Source organism: Dermacentor andersoni, chromosome 10, assembly GCF_023375885.2.
Source record: "Dermacentor andersoni chromosome 10, qqDerAnde1_hic_scaffold, whole genome shotgun sequence".
Classification (NCBI taxonomy): domain Eukaryota; kingdom Metazoa; phylum Arthropoda; class Arachnida; order Ixodida; family Ixodidae; genus Dermacentor; species Dermacentor andersoni.
Window position 1 is genome coordinate 44952774 of NC_092823.1, and position 15442 is coordinate 44968215.

Sequence of the window (15442 nt, forward strand, 5' to 3'; positions counted from 1 at the left end):
TCTGACTTCCAGAAACGCGGTGATCAGGAACCAATTTCTATGTAGCTAGCATGAAATGTCTGAAGAATACGCACACAAACAAGAAGCAACGAAAGGCGGTGGTGAGTAGCAGATGGAAAATAAACAAAAACTGGCTGTCAAAGTACAAAAAAGAAGGCTTAGATGACGTTCGTTCTACCTTTCGCTTTGTTTTCTTATACAAAGAGCAATACGTGCCCCCTTTGCATGTTTATACATGTGTGTTTTGTTCGCGCGGAATAATCAATGCCTGACTTGCATGGCTCGAGCGCCACATACACAAGCACACGGTAATATTTAATGGTATACTCTTTGAAAGACCACAGTTTGCTGATTGCGACGGCTTGTAGATTCCCACAAAATTGGCCGATTTGCTTGTATTCTTCGGCATTTCTTGTACTTTATTGCTGTCTCGGCTTGTACTTTATTGCTGTCTCGGTAGATTTTATAACGAATTTGAGGCCATGTAAAATTGATTGTGAAAGTATAAAGCTCTTCTTTATTGCTGCCTTGCAGCGTATAATATGCCGCCTAAACGACGAAATTCCTTGAAGTGACACGTAAATGTAAGAACGGCGGATATCACAATAATAATTACAATATCAAGTTGCCTTCAAAGGTATTATACTTCAAATAATTCAAGTTTTGGCGTAAGACTTTTTTTTTACCGCGCCACTTTAGTAAATGGTAGTGCCAATATTGACATATGTGGTGAGGAACGTGGGAACGTTGGACAATTGCTGAGCAGCGAGTGACAATAATACATTTCAGATCCGCTCTAATTCAAAGTATTTTAATGACATGGGCGCTTACTTGCCCAGCTATGCTCGGTACTCATTGCTTAGAAAGCTTCCTCAATGGTGTCAGCTTTGGCACATGGAATATATAGAGTTTTAAAAATTTATATGTTCATTGGTAGCGAATGTACAGTTCACTTAGAGTTCTTGTGCATGTAATTCAGAGTTGTTTCTTAGTGCCAATAGATATTCTAGAACAGTTTGCTTGACAGCAATAACGCGTATTATGAAGTTATTATGAATTGTTTGTGAAGTGTTTATGAATTTAGTATGAAGTGTTTGACGGAAGCCCGTCTGGTCGGAATGAAACATGGTGAAAAGGTAGACAAAACTCGAGGCCCTCGGCCTGTGGACAAGGCTCCCATGTGGGAACCTAAACGTCTTCATTTCTTTTAAATTTTACTTTGGTTGGCGTAGTGCCCCGAGTTTTGTCTACCTCTTCACTATGCGTAGTATGTTAATTTACACATGTAGATACATTTCAGCTCTTCCAAAACAATGCAGAATTACGAACTCCCATTTGGCTTTCTTTTATTACCCATGTTTCCTGAGGCAAAAGTCGAGAGGTAGAAAAAGTACGTTTAAACAGTCGGAGGAAGAGTGTCTGTGTCTTAGGAAAGGAATAACTGCCGTTGGTAATTTTTTAAAGTGTTAATATACTCACTGTTATGAACTCTACATTCTTCACAGTTGGAAAAGCATTCTGACACTGCTGGGTCCTGGTCATCATTTGTCCGGGGAGATATTTGTACCTTTTCAGCGGCGTTCGAACATTGTTTACGACGTAGAGACAGGACCCACTTTGGGACCTAAATGGTAAAAATGATGTCACGTTGTGCGTCACAACTTTCGCAAGTACACAGCATGTTTAGCTTCACATGATTACCTAAGCCTAGAAGGGACGTGCGTTTTTAGAATTCATGCGTTCGCTCAATGATTCACAAGTATGTAAAACAGAAACACCTTCATTTTACAGGGAAAGCTTCGGTTCTTGGTAGACGAGGAGGCCACTTTAGCATTCTTACGATCCTGTCTTCTTAAAAAAGTCCACTGATGCTCCAATGTTATAGACAACTGTTATTAGCATCTCATGTGTGAAGAACACTGACAGCGATACGTTTTATGGAAAGCGACTGGGTTATTCCACGAGATGCATATCCAGAGACGCAGACAGTAGGGTTATCGCTCGAGTTTGTTCAGGTGCGAACCTTTGTTTATTGCCCAGTCAATAATTTTTTTACATATTTTTACTTATTGAATTTCTGCGTAGGATTTAGGGGCGGTGGAAGCTCGGAGTATTGCACTTCAACTTCACAAGTGTTGTTTCTCCTCGGTGATGATACAGATACCGCGGTAACGTAGTGTCCACTTCCACCCAAACCAGAGAAAGCAAGGTCAATAAGCTACTTAATCATGGTAATGTGTGTATTACACTTCCTTTCAAGAAAAAAAGACACTTCCGACTCATTTATCTATGCATGGATTTATGTATTTTGTATATTTTTACACATAACTCACACAGCAGTCACACAGCATACCTCACACAGCAGTCATTTGGGTTAAATGAGAGGTGACTGTTGTAAGTTCAACTTACTCTTTCTTCTCATGCATTCTTTGAACCTAAGCTGAAGTACGCCGTCAAAGTGGAGATCTGCGGCTATAGTGTCCAGCGGATTACAGGTTGTCGAAGACCGCTATATTGGGAACGTATTTTTTTCGTCCGGCTTGTTTTATGAAATAGAAACCACTACGCCTATGTAAATTCGAACATTTGCAGCGTGGATCCAGAGTGATGAAGCCTTTTCGTTTAAAGCCACTTCATTCCATATGGGCATGCTACTGCTGCAAACGTGGACTGGATCAGCACTAATTGATGTCTAATTTGCCATTCCACCCAAAAAGTAAACAAAATTCCGCAGTTTCCAGTGAGTGAATGCATGAAATATTAGCCATCACAAACATGACGCGGCCATGCCACGACACCGTAAACAAGACGCAACAATGTTTGTTGCATTTTGAGGACCTCCGCAATAACCCGCTAACCTCCGCTGAAGCTCTAAAGGCTCATTTTATTTTCAACGTTCTAAGGCATTGACGAAGTATAATACGCGATATTACGTGACGAATCTATTGCTTTCTTTAATATTTACGGGTGCTTCTTCGGTTGATAGAATATTTTTAATGCCTGAAATAAACAGCGGGGCTATGAAAAATGCCGCCGTAGTAGGCAGCGAAAAATTCCTTCTTTGACTGAACTTTAAAAACAAAACAATCTATTTTTTTGAAATGTGTAAAACAACCAAAAGCTAGGGCAAGCAACGAAAACATACAATAATATAATATTTTGCGACAGCACTTTGCGTAATAGCGCGGAAACACCAGACAACACTGGAAGGGGGTTTCACTTCGAGCAATCTATGATTGACATGGAATTCCCTCAGAAAGCTCTCGTCCTATTTGAATCATAGATGTACTGTTCCTTTGAATTAATTCACGTGTTAGCACTACTCTAATCGGAAGTCTTGAGTAGGTCTCCCTCCTGTGAGAACACTCAAAAGAACGCGAGTCATGTGCCAAACTTATTCATCGACTTTTTTTCCTGCTTCCTGCTTGACGCCAGTCATTCAGTGTTGGCTGAAGACATGTAGCCGGGAGCTTTGTATTCGGTACCTGAACTTCGCAAAAAAAAAACTTTTTTCCTGCTATGTTGCTTGTATGCAAAACACGTAATCAAAGGGGTACATTATATCACCGGTGCTTTGCGTTTACGTAAATTAAAGGCGTGGGTTATTTTTTCTGTTCGTTTCCAACGGAACATGGTCACCACTTCTAGAAGCACATTCCGCGGCATCACGTTCAGCAGGCGAACACTCCATCGAGTAAGATAAGATTAGAGCTAGTCCCACCAGCGTACGTATTTATTATAAAAGCCACCTGTGTTTCATCTGTAGCCCTAGAGGCTGCTTGTCAGGTGGTGACACAAACTAAAGCAATAATTAAACTTGACATTTGGATGGCGAGAGTCTTTAAGATAGGGCGCAGGACGTGCAAGCCAGCAGACTATTTGTCAATATTCGTTGTTTTTATTTGTACTCGGGGCGAGTTGTGGAAACATGTTTTGCATAGAAAACGTAAGAGATTAGCGACAACAGTAGATAATTTTTGGAATATGTGACCGGAATCGGAACTGATTGTACCTTTTAATTCACTTCAGTAGAGTGCAAAACTCAGCAAGTTCGTTGATCTCCACCGTAAAATCAGCGCAAGAAATAACGGCAAGACAAGAGACAAAAACAGCTTTCTTAATTCAGGTGTGTAAACTGATTTTTTCGATGTTGCACTTAGTTGAGTGGGAAAGAAACGATTCGGCGTTTCGTTCGTGGTTTGGCTGTGGATGCGGTTAAAAAACAGTGCGCGTATAGACGGCATGCAACAAAGTGGCATTTCGGGTTAAAACAGGGCACTGAGGTTATAAACGAGCCAGTCGTCCAAGGAGTTGATGTCACTTGGTGTTCACATGCAAGCAGGTGTGCACTCACTTCCAGGTACGCTTGACGCCTATGCGGGTTCGCCACGGTCATATGGGTAAGCTCAAATATGTATGGAAATAGATTCCCAAGGTAATTTTGCCTGGCATGAGAGTTGCTGACCCTAATTTTCAATGTGACCTGGTTTCATTGACGCCAAAACTTTCCTGCGATGGTTTCTATTCGCTATGTCTTTAAAATGTACGATATATTTACACCGCGTAAAGACAGCGTTTATTTTATCGCCTCCCTCATGTGTTTTTCTTTTCAAACTGGTGAGTTTCTCAACCACTTGGCCACGGAATGTTTTGGTTAGGTTTGAGTTTACTGGTTTGCATGTCAGTCTTTATCTATGGTTTCAAAATGTCTGGCCCCACGTCATTTTAAATGCCAGTGTAAGTACCATGAATAATTCACTATGCACTATTTGAAAAATGTAGAATGCCTTAACATGCTTTCATGCCTAACATACTTAAGATACTTCTGTACTAGAGATCACATATGTTCGTAAATTACCATTTCATTATACATCATTACGAAGACTGCAAAAAAAGAAAGAAGCATACCGTGCTGTCTCTCTAATCTGTTCGATGCTGCACGGAGAAAACTTGTAAGTGTTACTGTCTTTCCGTATATAACTCATCAGGTACCCGTGTTCGAAAGGGCACTCCCGAGAGCCAGGGATGTCTTGATTTCCAAAAGGGGAATCTTCACCGTCGTGCAGGCAACCCAGGCTAGAATTTAAATTGTGAATATTACTCCATCTATTGAGAAATGAAAAATAGAAATTCTTCGCAGTAGAAGAGAACGCGATAGATGAGTACTATTTGACATCGAAGGATAACAGCAAGAGAGTTATAGAATAACTACACAAAATATTCTAACTGCGAATGGCTTCATCACTCGCGGTGAAAGCTTGACAAGCTTGGTGCTGGTAAATTTGAAATAAATTACGCTAATCCCCTTCGATTAAGCTGGTAATTTAAAGCGTTGAACATTGACACGAGCTGCCTTCAAACCACGCGCGCTAGCCATTTCCTCCGCCCTTCAAGTTTGCCGCTACGTGCCAGAGAGAGCAGCACTCAAGCTGTCAACACAAGCTCACAAAGCACTTCCGGTTGCCACAAAGTGACATCAGCGCTGAGCATGAGATGAAGACGAGGAGACACAAGCTCACAAAGCACTTCCGATTGCCACAAAGTGACATCAGCGCTGCGCATGAGACAAAGACGAGGAGGTGTGGCACTTTCTTGGGAAGAGGCTGTGTACGTTGGAGTCAGAGTAACTTAGTTGCTGAACTAATTAGGGTACATTATCTCAACTATTGTTCTTATTCTGGTGAAGGTGGCGGGTAATGATTTCAAGCCCTTCTCAAGTCAGACAAAGGAGACCGGACTCACGGCGACCCGGCCCGGGCCCAAGGAACTTACTGCTCTTCACCAACGCGGCATTTGTGATCTATGTGGTGAGCCCTCCAAGTGTTCCCATGTGCCGAATTCTGTCGGCGAATCAACAGCCACCATTGGAGACGCTACCGAATGACAGCTCAGGTCACGCCCACTCCCACGGTTGTGAAGCCACTGACGACGCCAGAGCATCTCCATGGCGATATCTTTGATGACTCAGAAGAGTGGCCAGTACACTTTGAGTGCCTTGCGGAATTTCACGAAAGGGACAGAGACCCCAATGTACGAAACACTTACTTTGCGTTAGAGGATTGCGGGGAACGTGTTTCAAAAACCACTAGGCGGCCTTCACGTCGTGGGATGCCTCCCGACTGGAGCTGCTTGCCAGTTTCCCGAGTACAGACCACAGGGAGAAGGCCAGAGCTGCCCTCCAAGCAAGACACCAACGCATCAATGGAAGCGTGTCGGTGCAGGGCGAAGACATTTCTCGCCTATTCCACCGAGATGATTCGAAAATAAGCGACGTTAAGAGGAAAGCTGACGTATTAGCCATCGAGTTTCCGGCCGCGATCCAGTTCTCTAAGGCGACGTGCGCAAAGTCGGCATGGGGAAAACGAGTAAGCGACCTGGGGAGGGCAGACCGCTGCCGATGCTAAAACATAACCTCCATAGATGACTCTGCACGACTACGATAGACTCAGAAACACGTGCCTTAATAGACACGTCGTTTCCGATTTACGTCTGTTTATTGACGGTTACGAAGTAAATTCTTTAGTGGATACACGTGCAGATTATGTTGCATTAGATAGTGAGCTTGGCAGGCAACTGAAAGAAGTGCTGACTACTTGGAAAGGGCCAGAAGTTTGCAGCGCAGTAAAACTCTTCAACGACCCGACAGGTAAGTGCACTGCTAGAATAGTTATACGAGGCTTCACATACGTGACTAGTATCACTCTGCTTTCCAAATGCTCAAGAGACATGATTCGTGTGGACTTCTGTTAGACTAACGACACTGTAATGAACTTGCTGGAATCGTGTGTTTTCAACGAAGCACGCTGCCACAACTTTCGACACTGAAGTAAAATTTGATGCCCTCAGCATTGCAGGCAACGACGTGATGGTTGCTCCAAGATCGAGTGCCGCTTCCGCCTTAAGGAGCAACGCGTTCAGTGACTACGAAGGAACTGCATACAACCACATCAGACTCATACTAGAAGAAGGAATCTGCGTGGCAAACTGCGTTATTCAACAGCGTGGTGGATTTGCCAGCGTTTTCCTTACTACTCTTGTAAATTAGGTGCAATATGTTGCGAAGGGAGCCGTCATTGCCAGCCCTAATAACTTCGCCCAAGTTACGGACCTCAGCATTCCCGAGACGGCTTCACGGAATTTCCCAAATACGGATTACGTCCTTGCATTCATCGACATCGAACCAGGTATAGCTACAGCCCAGACAAGCGAAGAAAATAGAGGACCTCGTAAGAGAAGTCGCCGAATACTGGTGAGTGCTATCCCAAGTCTGACGTATATCTATCGCCAAACAATAGATCATAGTCGATGAATTAGTGAGTCCTATTTACCAGCATTCCTGCCGAACGTCGCCAAAAAAGAGAGAAGCTATCGAAAGTCAGGTTAGGTAAACGCTGAAAGACGACGTCATTCAGCCATCAGACCAGACCTTGCGCTTCTATGTTGATTACCGGAAGTTGAACGCCGTCGGAAACCGAGTTGTTTACCTACACCCAAGAATTGATTACATTCTGGATAGGCTACAAGACGCGAATTTCTTTTCCTCTCCGGAACAGAAAAGTGGATACTGGCTTACAGAAGCGGACGAACGAGATCACAAAAAGGCGGCATTTGCGACACAGATGGACTATACGGGTTCAAAGTACTTCCATTCGGCCTTTGTTCCTCATGGGCCACGTCTTAGAGGATGATGGGCACTGCGATCCGCGGACTTAAATGACAGTCTTGTCTCGCTTATCTTGATGATATCGTGCTTTTTTCTGTTACCTTGGAATATCATCTAGAACAACAACATCTCCACGCTTATCGTTACTTCGTACGCCCAGTCCTAGAGTATGGTACCATATTGTGGGACCCGTTCATTAGTAAGGAAATTGATAAACTTCAACGAATTCAGCGCCTGGCTGCACGGTTTATTTGCTCCAATTACAAAACTTCATCATCAGTTTATGGCATGTTAGGCCAACTTGGACTGGATCCGCTCGACGTTTGCCGTAAAATCGCCAGGCTGAATTTTTTTTACTCGTGGTTTCATAACCAAACAGGTTTAACAAATGCCACATATATTACCCATGATCCATACAGGTCGTCACGTATCCTTAATTCTAAAGTAGTCCAGTCATACTTTGCCCACACTAAAATCTTACACAAATATTTTTTTTGTTTGCGAGCGAAGAATGGAATCTTTACCGGAATGTGCTATTGAATGCACATCTTATGTTTCATTTGAAAAAATGTTGAAAAGCATCTTTTCTAAGTCCTGTCCTGCTTGGGCAGCATTCTTGCTTGCAGTATTGTGTAAATAAATAATAAATAAATAAATAAATAAATAAATCCACAGCAATGTCAATTCTATGGCCATGAACTGTTTTTCCTCGGTGATGTCATCGGTTAAGAAGGTATTCGCCTAGACGCTGAGAAGACTGCAGCTGTGGAAATTTCTTCAAAACCAAGGGAAGAAAAGGTCATCCGGTGACTCTTAGGACTCTGCGCCTACTACAGGCACTTCGTCTTTTTATCTAGTATTGCCGAACCACTAACGCGGCTAATAAAAGAAGATACGCCTTTCATCTTGCTGAATAAACAGGAGACTGTCTTCAACGAACTTGAACGAATTTCGACAAGGCAGCAGAAACATACATCCGCAGACATGCAAGCAGCTTAGCCATTGTGATAACCAATATTCAGTGACAAATTGGAGAGGAACAAGTTATTGTGTATGCCTGTCGTACTGATTCGAAGACAGAGGAGAATGCTCAGCGCCAGAAAAACAATGCCTCGCGGTGATACGCAGCATCAGCAAGTCCTGTCTATACTTGCATAGTAGACCGTTTCGAGCTATCAGTGACCATCATTCACTGTGCTGGCTGGTGAATCTCAAAGACTCGTGTGTATGGCTTGCAGGATATCCGACACAAAGGAACACGATATAACGGACGTATACAATTCGTGTCGCAAGCCCTGTGATGTTAATTGCTTGTCCCGTTCACCAAGTGAATCCACGGGATCGACTTCTGCGGAAAATGGACAAGATTGTTCATTGTTCAGGGCCGTATCATTACAAATGATTCAGCACCAGCAATTTGGTCCGGATTTACATCTGCTGTTTCATTACCTAGAAGAACGCACTGTCAAGTTTCCCGAACTTTTTTCCACAGCTTATCATCGTTCATTCTCACAAATAACGTCCTGTACAATACAACCTGCGAGCACAGTGCAGAGGCTAATATGCTTGTCGTCCCATGACAGCTACAACCTGATATATTGGAAGCATGCCGCGATCGCACATGAGCAGCTCACCCAAGAGTGAGCTTAACATTCTACCCATCCGCATGAAATATTGCTGCCTAAAGTTGTTGAATCTTGTGCGACATCACGTGAGATCATGCTGGGGTGCCGAAGACGTAAAACACCGCAATTGAAGCCAGCAGGTCTCCTTCGACCCATACAGTCATCGGAAGCTCTAATCGCCCAAGTGGGAATGGAATTACTTGGCACCTTTCCTACATCGTCGTCAAGAAAGTGATGGATCGTAACTGCCATTGACCTGCTAACTTTATATGCGTAGTTGTTACGCACACTTGAGAGAACGCCCTTTATTTAATTTGCGATGGCCGAAATTGTGGCCGATAAACAGCTAATTGAGAGTCTGGCTCCAGCGTACACAGTCTAATCCCAAGTTGCACACCTCTTCTTTTTTTTATACCGTGTTTTTAATTAATGGTACGTTGCTGCTATTGCACTTGCCTTTCGAGAACGTGTTGCCCGTGTCACTGCTGCTCCCTTTCGCACGTGACCGCAACCAACTGGAGTGCAGAAAACGGTGGGCGCGGGGTTTGAAACAAGCTTGGGTCAATATTGCACAATAGAGCAGGTGATTTGTCTTTAATGGATACTTGCTCTAAACCTACTTCGTAGAAGTAGAACACTCGAAATTGTTTCATGTTACTGAAACGTTGCATCATTTACCACGCGGAAGCATTATTTTTTCAGGAAGATATGGCTAGAAAATTGCTCATACAACCAAAAGAAATTTCCAATGCACACAGCTCCCACATAACGTGAAGCAACATTTCAATCGTACTTGTACTCTTCTCGGTAAATACGTAATTGAAAGGTTCTATTAACGAAAGCGACATACTTTGTTGTTGCGTCAACAGCATTCTCTTCTTTGTTAAGGTATCAACAGCCTTAACATATAATGTACTATTCGGAGAGTTACACCTGAAAAAAACAATTATTCCCTAAACCTGCGTGCCTTGTTTTTAACTTGTTTCTTCATTTATGCTGCTTTCATTATGATATTTAAGATAGTGCTGATACCTACGCGAAACACAGACTGTGGCTAGAGTGAAGAACGAATATTGAAGTTTGCTAATGTGACTGTGCTTTCAAGAATCACTGAAGAATAAATTACAATTTGAAAATTGCGATATACACTTACATATGTCCAATTTCGTGGGCCATTACATGAACACCCTTGAATGTAGGTGGTCGGTCTTCTCCAACCCCTACTTTATGTTCACTGCAGACAGTCCTAATATACGCATAACCTACAAGGAAACGTCGAACAGCATTGACAAGTTACCAACAATATCTATGGAAATAATAAAGAGGTGTTTTATACTATTATACTCCATGCTATAGAGGTAAGTTTTTGCTTTCTTGGTTTTAGAATCACCTATATCACATATATCACCGAAGGAACAAAATAGCATAAGCAAGGAAGACGACAATTGGCTCCGCCTAATAATTTCACAATGCCTCTTACACAATTTCGTATTTCTTTTTACACTTTTACTGGTGTTGCTTTATTCTAGTGCATAAGCTGAGCTATATTTCAAGGAGCAGTCGTTTATCCCCCGATATACGTGTAGCCTGATTCCGGGATTTTGAAGTGCCCTGTATGGTCATTTAATAGAAAAAATACAGTTTTTAATAATCACATAACTAAGAAAGCTAAGTAATGTTTTGTCGAAAGAAGGGGCAATAATTTTATATGAATTTCCGAGATTATTCTTAGTTATCGTAATTGTCATCCACTTCTTTTACAACTATCGGGAATATAATTTTGGTAATTTTAAAACGACGCTTCCTTTGCTTACTCCCTCGAGGGGTGGCATGGCTGCTGCTGCTGCTGCTGGGCCGATAGCTCCGTCGTCAGATCTATACGTGGATATAGATAAAAGAAGTTAAACAAGCTCTAGCGAACTGGCCTCTACTATGGTGCGTGCTGAGCCCAAAATCTGTTCAAGGGAACGGACCTCAATTTTGCGTAATCAAACAATGTACCAGAAACATTTAACATACGGGATAGTGTTGGCAAATACGCATTATTAAAGAACTCTTATCTCTTAATGAAATAGCGAATGATAATGAACAGTTGTTTCGTTTTGCTATATTTTGGCTCCTCGATTCTTGGGCCACTGGACAATTGCCACCGGTTGCTCCGGCTTATGTGAGCACGGAATATTGAGCGGCGATGCAATACGAGTGAGCACACTTTTATACGGTGCAATAAAAGAACACATCACAACGTAAAACCCATACATATATTGTGAGCTCACGGATATCCCAGCTGCACTTATGCATATTAATAGAAAAGCGCAAGATAATGAGGGGTTGCTTAAATTTTTCAAGGTTATTTTCATTCGGCTGCAATGTTCATGGGTCGTGCTGCATGGACCATTAAATATGAGCGCCCATGTTTCCCCATCCTCCAGAATTGGGGGGGAGTGTGGCACGGTGGGAGAAGCGGTGTAGAATTTCAAATTATGTTTTTGTTTCTGTCCTACGACTTAGTCCGTAAATCACTCATCACGGTGCTAGTCAGTCTCGGTAGGCGTTCACACGTCACCCTCGTCCGCGTCACATAGCTGTGTGGACGTCCCACATTGTGCGTGCGCAGGATTTTGCGTTTGAATTGCACCTTAGCTTGTAAACCGTGCAGTACGTCGACATTGGTATTCCATGATAACACAGTTATGACGTGCAGTGTTTAAAAAGAAAGCATTGCATGATAGCGCATGCTGCGTATGGTGACAATAACAACGATTGTGCGCATCACATTTAGTTGCAAGGAATTCACTTCACCATGTCACTAAAACATTTCTGCACATTCATTCGAACACGTGCGTGGGACGTAAATATGTATTTACTTAAACACGAGAAATCGCATTATCCTTCTGTATATCTAAGTGAATTAATGAACAAAGCACATTACTCGGATCATCGCAGTCCACACAGGCACCATACAGGTCCGATTAGGGAAGCAAAGCAGAGAGAAATCGTAACCTAAATGCTTCTTACCACCACTGCGATTGTTTACTTCATAATTCTTTATCGTTGCCAAGTCTTGTCTGAAACAAAATTGAAAGAAGACGGGTAAAAAAATTCAGCAGCTGTTCCAATTCTTCATGATACACGAATATGCAAGATTAGAACATAGGTTTTGTATTTTTCTCGTTGCAGCTTTCGGTAAAAAAGTAAATAAAAAGACCTCCTGACGAGCGTTTACGTGTGGCATATTATTATGGGAAGTGCTGGAATGGGCAAAGCCAATGGGCGTATCACGAAGGTAGTTGGAATTCAAATAGTAATATCGCTGCTAAAAGCAACTACTTCAAAACTGCCGCTAGATCTGCCAAGGAAGATAGAAAGAACCGTTTGCGCTACGCCACTGGAAAGTAGCGTGATCTTTGGACAAGTGTTTAATTTGGAAGAGGGAGACCATGCGGAATGTGTGAAAGTTCCAAATTATTGTTCTTTGTCGTTTTGAAGTGAATACGGTGTAAAATGTCGTGATATTCAGAACTTGAGCACTTTAAAGACGCAAGTTTGGTTTTGGTAAAGAACATGCCGGGAAAATGTCAAAGTCGAACGTGCCTGGAGATTTCGTATACATAATGCATACAGGGCAATAAATGCCAAACTAAATGCTAAAAAATAAATGCTACACGCGTGACGTACGTGGTAGTATCACCACGTACACGTGACCCGCGCTTGTAGCGAAAGGTCTACAAGTACGCGGAGCGCGTTTGACCGCGATGTGGAGGCATGACACGCGCACGCCCACGCCCACGCCCACGCACACACACACACACACACACGCACGCACGCACGCACGCACGCACATGCACGCACATGCACGCACATGCACGCACATGCACGCACGCGCGCACGCGCGCACACGGACGCAACCACACACACGCGCATTAGCGTTCTAGATGAGGAGCTGTGTACGTAACACACCGTGGCGCTTACACTGGGCTTAGCGGAGTGGACCAATAAACGCAAAACTAATCAAACGTTTCTTTCGGCGCTGACCAACCACGACGGTTTTGCTTCAGTCCAATCTCGAACACCAGCGAGGTGTGACGCCTTCAACGGTGCTGGCAGCCCTCCTCACCAAACCGGCGTTTAGAAACGCGTTCAGTGAGACTCAAAAGTAACAGCAAGGTTTGTTGCTGTTGCTTTCAATGATAATAAATAACGGTATTATGTTATCGTGTGACTTATGTTGTGATGTTGTTATTATGTAATTTTGCTCTTAGTACCCTGTACCCTGACAAGGTGAGGCCCCTTGGACACGATAGCAACGGACCATTAATAGACTATTAATGGCTCGCGCATAAAAAAAATTGGACTTGAATTGCGCAAAGAAAGAACCATAATGAAAAAAAGCAGAGGCACTGCCACGTGCGTATAATACTCACTGCTTTCTCAGCTTTTAAAGAAACCAAACGAATGCGAAACAGAGGCGATCGAACGCAAGCACAATGGCGAATACATTACGTCAAGGGGCACTCCTAATGAAGTCTCGGCAGTACTTCGCCTTTGGGCGAAACTGCCAAGTTTTCTTTCAGTCTTATCTTCAACAGATATAAACACCCATCTAAGCTTCCATCTGGAAACGGGCCCCATTTCAACATTCAGGGAGTCACATGTTCGATTCAAGGTTCTCTCTTTTTGGAGACGGAGGGTGTAGTTGTCATTGCCGTACGGGACATGTGACATTATTCCGAAGCCATGTACGAAACAGGGTGTTTGTTTTGCGAAAGTTCTTGGCTGAGTCTCTAGGTCACTACCAATATCGTTGCGCAAGGTGCAATTCATTGCCCGCTTTATTACTGTCGACATGATGGAGCTATTCCCATGTAAAGGGTGAACTTCTGCAAAACGTGTGTAAAATGCCGTGTGCACAGACCACCTCAACACTGCGAAAGAGAGTCTGTTGTTTTCTCTTTACCCAAGGCCAAGCGGGTGTTGCAAGGAATTTGTGAACATAAGTGTTATTTTGGCCGATTGAGTAAGGCAAAGGTCTGGCTAGTTTAGCATGAAGAAAGCTACCATCTCGACTACTTGTGAGATGAACGAAAATTGAAGAACGGACAAACGCTAGCTTTCAATGGAGAATCTTAATTTACAAGCGAAAAACGCACATATCATGTAGAATGTAAACCAAGATCATACGTTTATGAAGAAGGAGTACAACACATAAACACAAAATGCTTATGCAAGACACAAAAGCTAATGTAAAATAAAGCCTGACTCGCTGTCGCTTATACTGACCTTTGCCCCTATCCCTAGTCAGGTTCCTTCACTTCCGACAACCTAATAAAGTCGGTGAGAAGAAAAGTGGGGGACTTTCTTCTCACTGAATTCCCTGAATTCTTCAACAAGCAAAAGTAATGATAAAGCTATCTCAGCAATTCTAAGCGGCTTTGTCAGAGGACAAAGGCCACAAGAGATAATTTGCTTAGGAGTGTCAGGATATGGGTAGACTAGCGAACAGACAAAGGAAAAATAGGCACCGGCATAGCTCGACTATGCCAGGATATACGCAGCGAAAGCTAAGGCATAGCATGGTTAGCCTTGGTTAATCTTGATTGCAAGTCCAGGTTAGTCTGGTTGTCTAGCTATGTTGCGGCGTTTAGCCGGTAGTTCGGCGCGCTGTTCGTCTCTTTCCTGGGCGATTCGTTTGGTCTTCATCTCGTTCCGATGTCGATTCCAAGCCTCCTCCTGCTTATCAGAATTGTCGCCGTCCACAGTGCCACCTCAACTGAGGTTGCGGCACACGCGAGCTGTCCTTTTCGATGCTCTGACATGTTATCAGGCATGCGACGCAGCTGGTGAAGCGAGCGGAAGCGAGCGCAAGGACGAGGAATGCGATGTGACGTCATACCGAATGGCGATAGCGGAAAGGCGCGGCGCTGCGCGGAACACTTGTGGCTCGGTGCTACAAGTGGCGCATGCGCAGTAGTGATTAGGGAGCGAGAGAGAGAGAGAGAGAGAGAGAGAGAGAAATAACCACGGCGAAGCGCGCGTTGTGTCGTCATACGCCTCCTCGGAGCACCGCCACGGCGAAATCGCAAGTTCGCGGCCAGAAAAGCTTGCGCTTTAAAACAAATTGTGAACGACAAGTCCTACGTGAAGCGTATACGGT

The 15442-nt window shown here is 43.5% G+C and overlaps 1 protein-coding gene across 2 annotated transcripts in view; it reads right to left on the reverse strand.

Annotated features, from left to right (window-relative positions):
- Nucleotides 1-15442, reverse strand: part of LOC126543105 (uncharacterized) — an 84297-nt gene that overhangs the window by 8483 nt on the left and 60372 nt on the right. For both annotated transcript variants that reach the window (XM_055062235.2, XM_055062236.2), the window contains 4 exons: nt 12307-12356; nt 10442-10550; nt 4909-5076; nt 1480-1624 (listed from right to left, as the gene is read on the reverse strand). In XM_055062235.2, coding sequence (XP_054918210.1) covers nt 1480-1624; nt 4909-5076; nt 10442-10550; nt 12307-12356 — 472 coding nt within the window. The remainder of the gene's footprint in view (nt 1-1479; nt 1625-4908; nt 5077-10441; nt 10551-12306; nt 12357-15442) is intronic.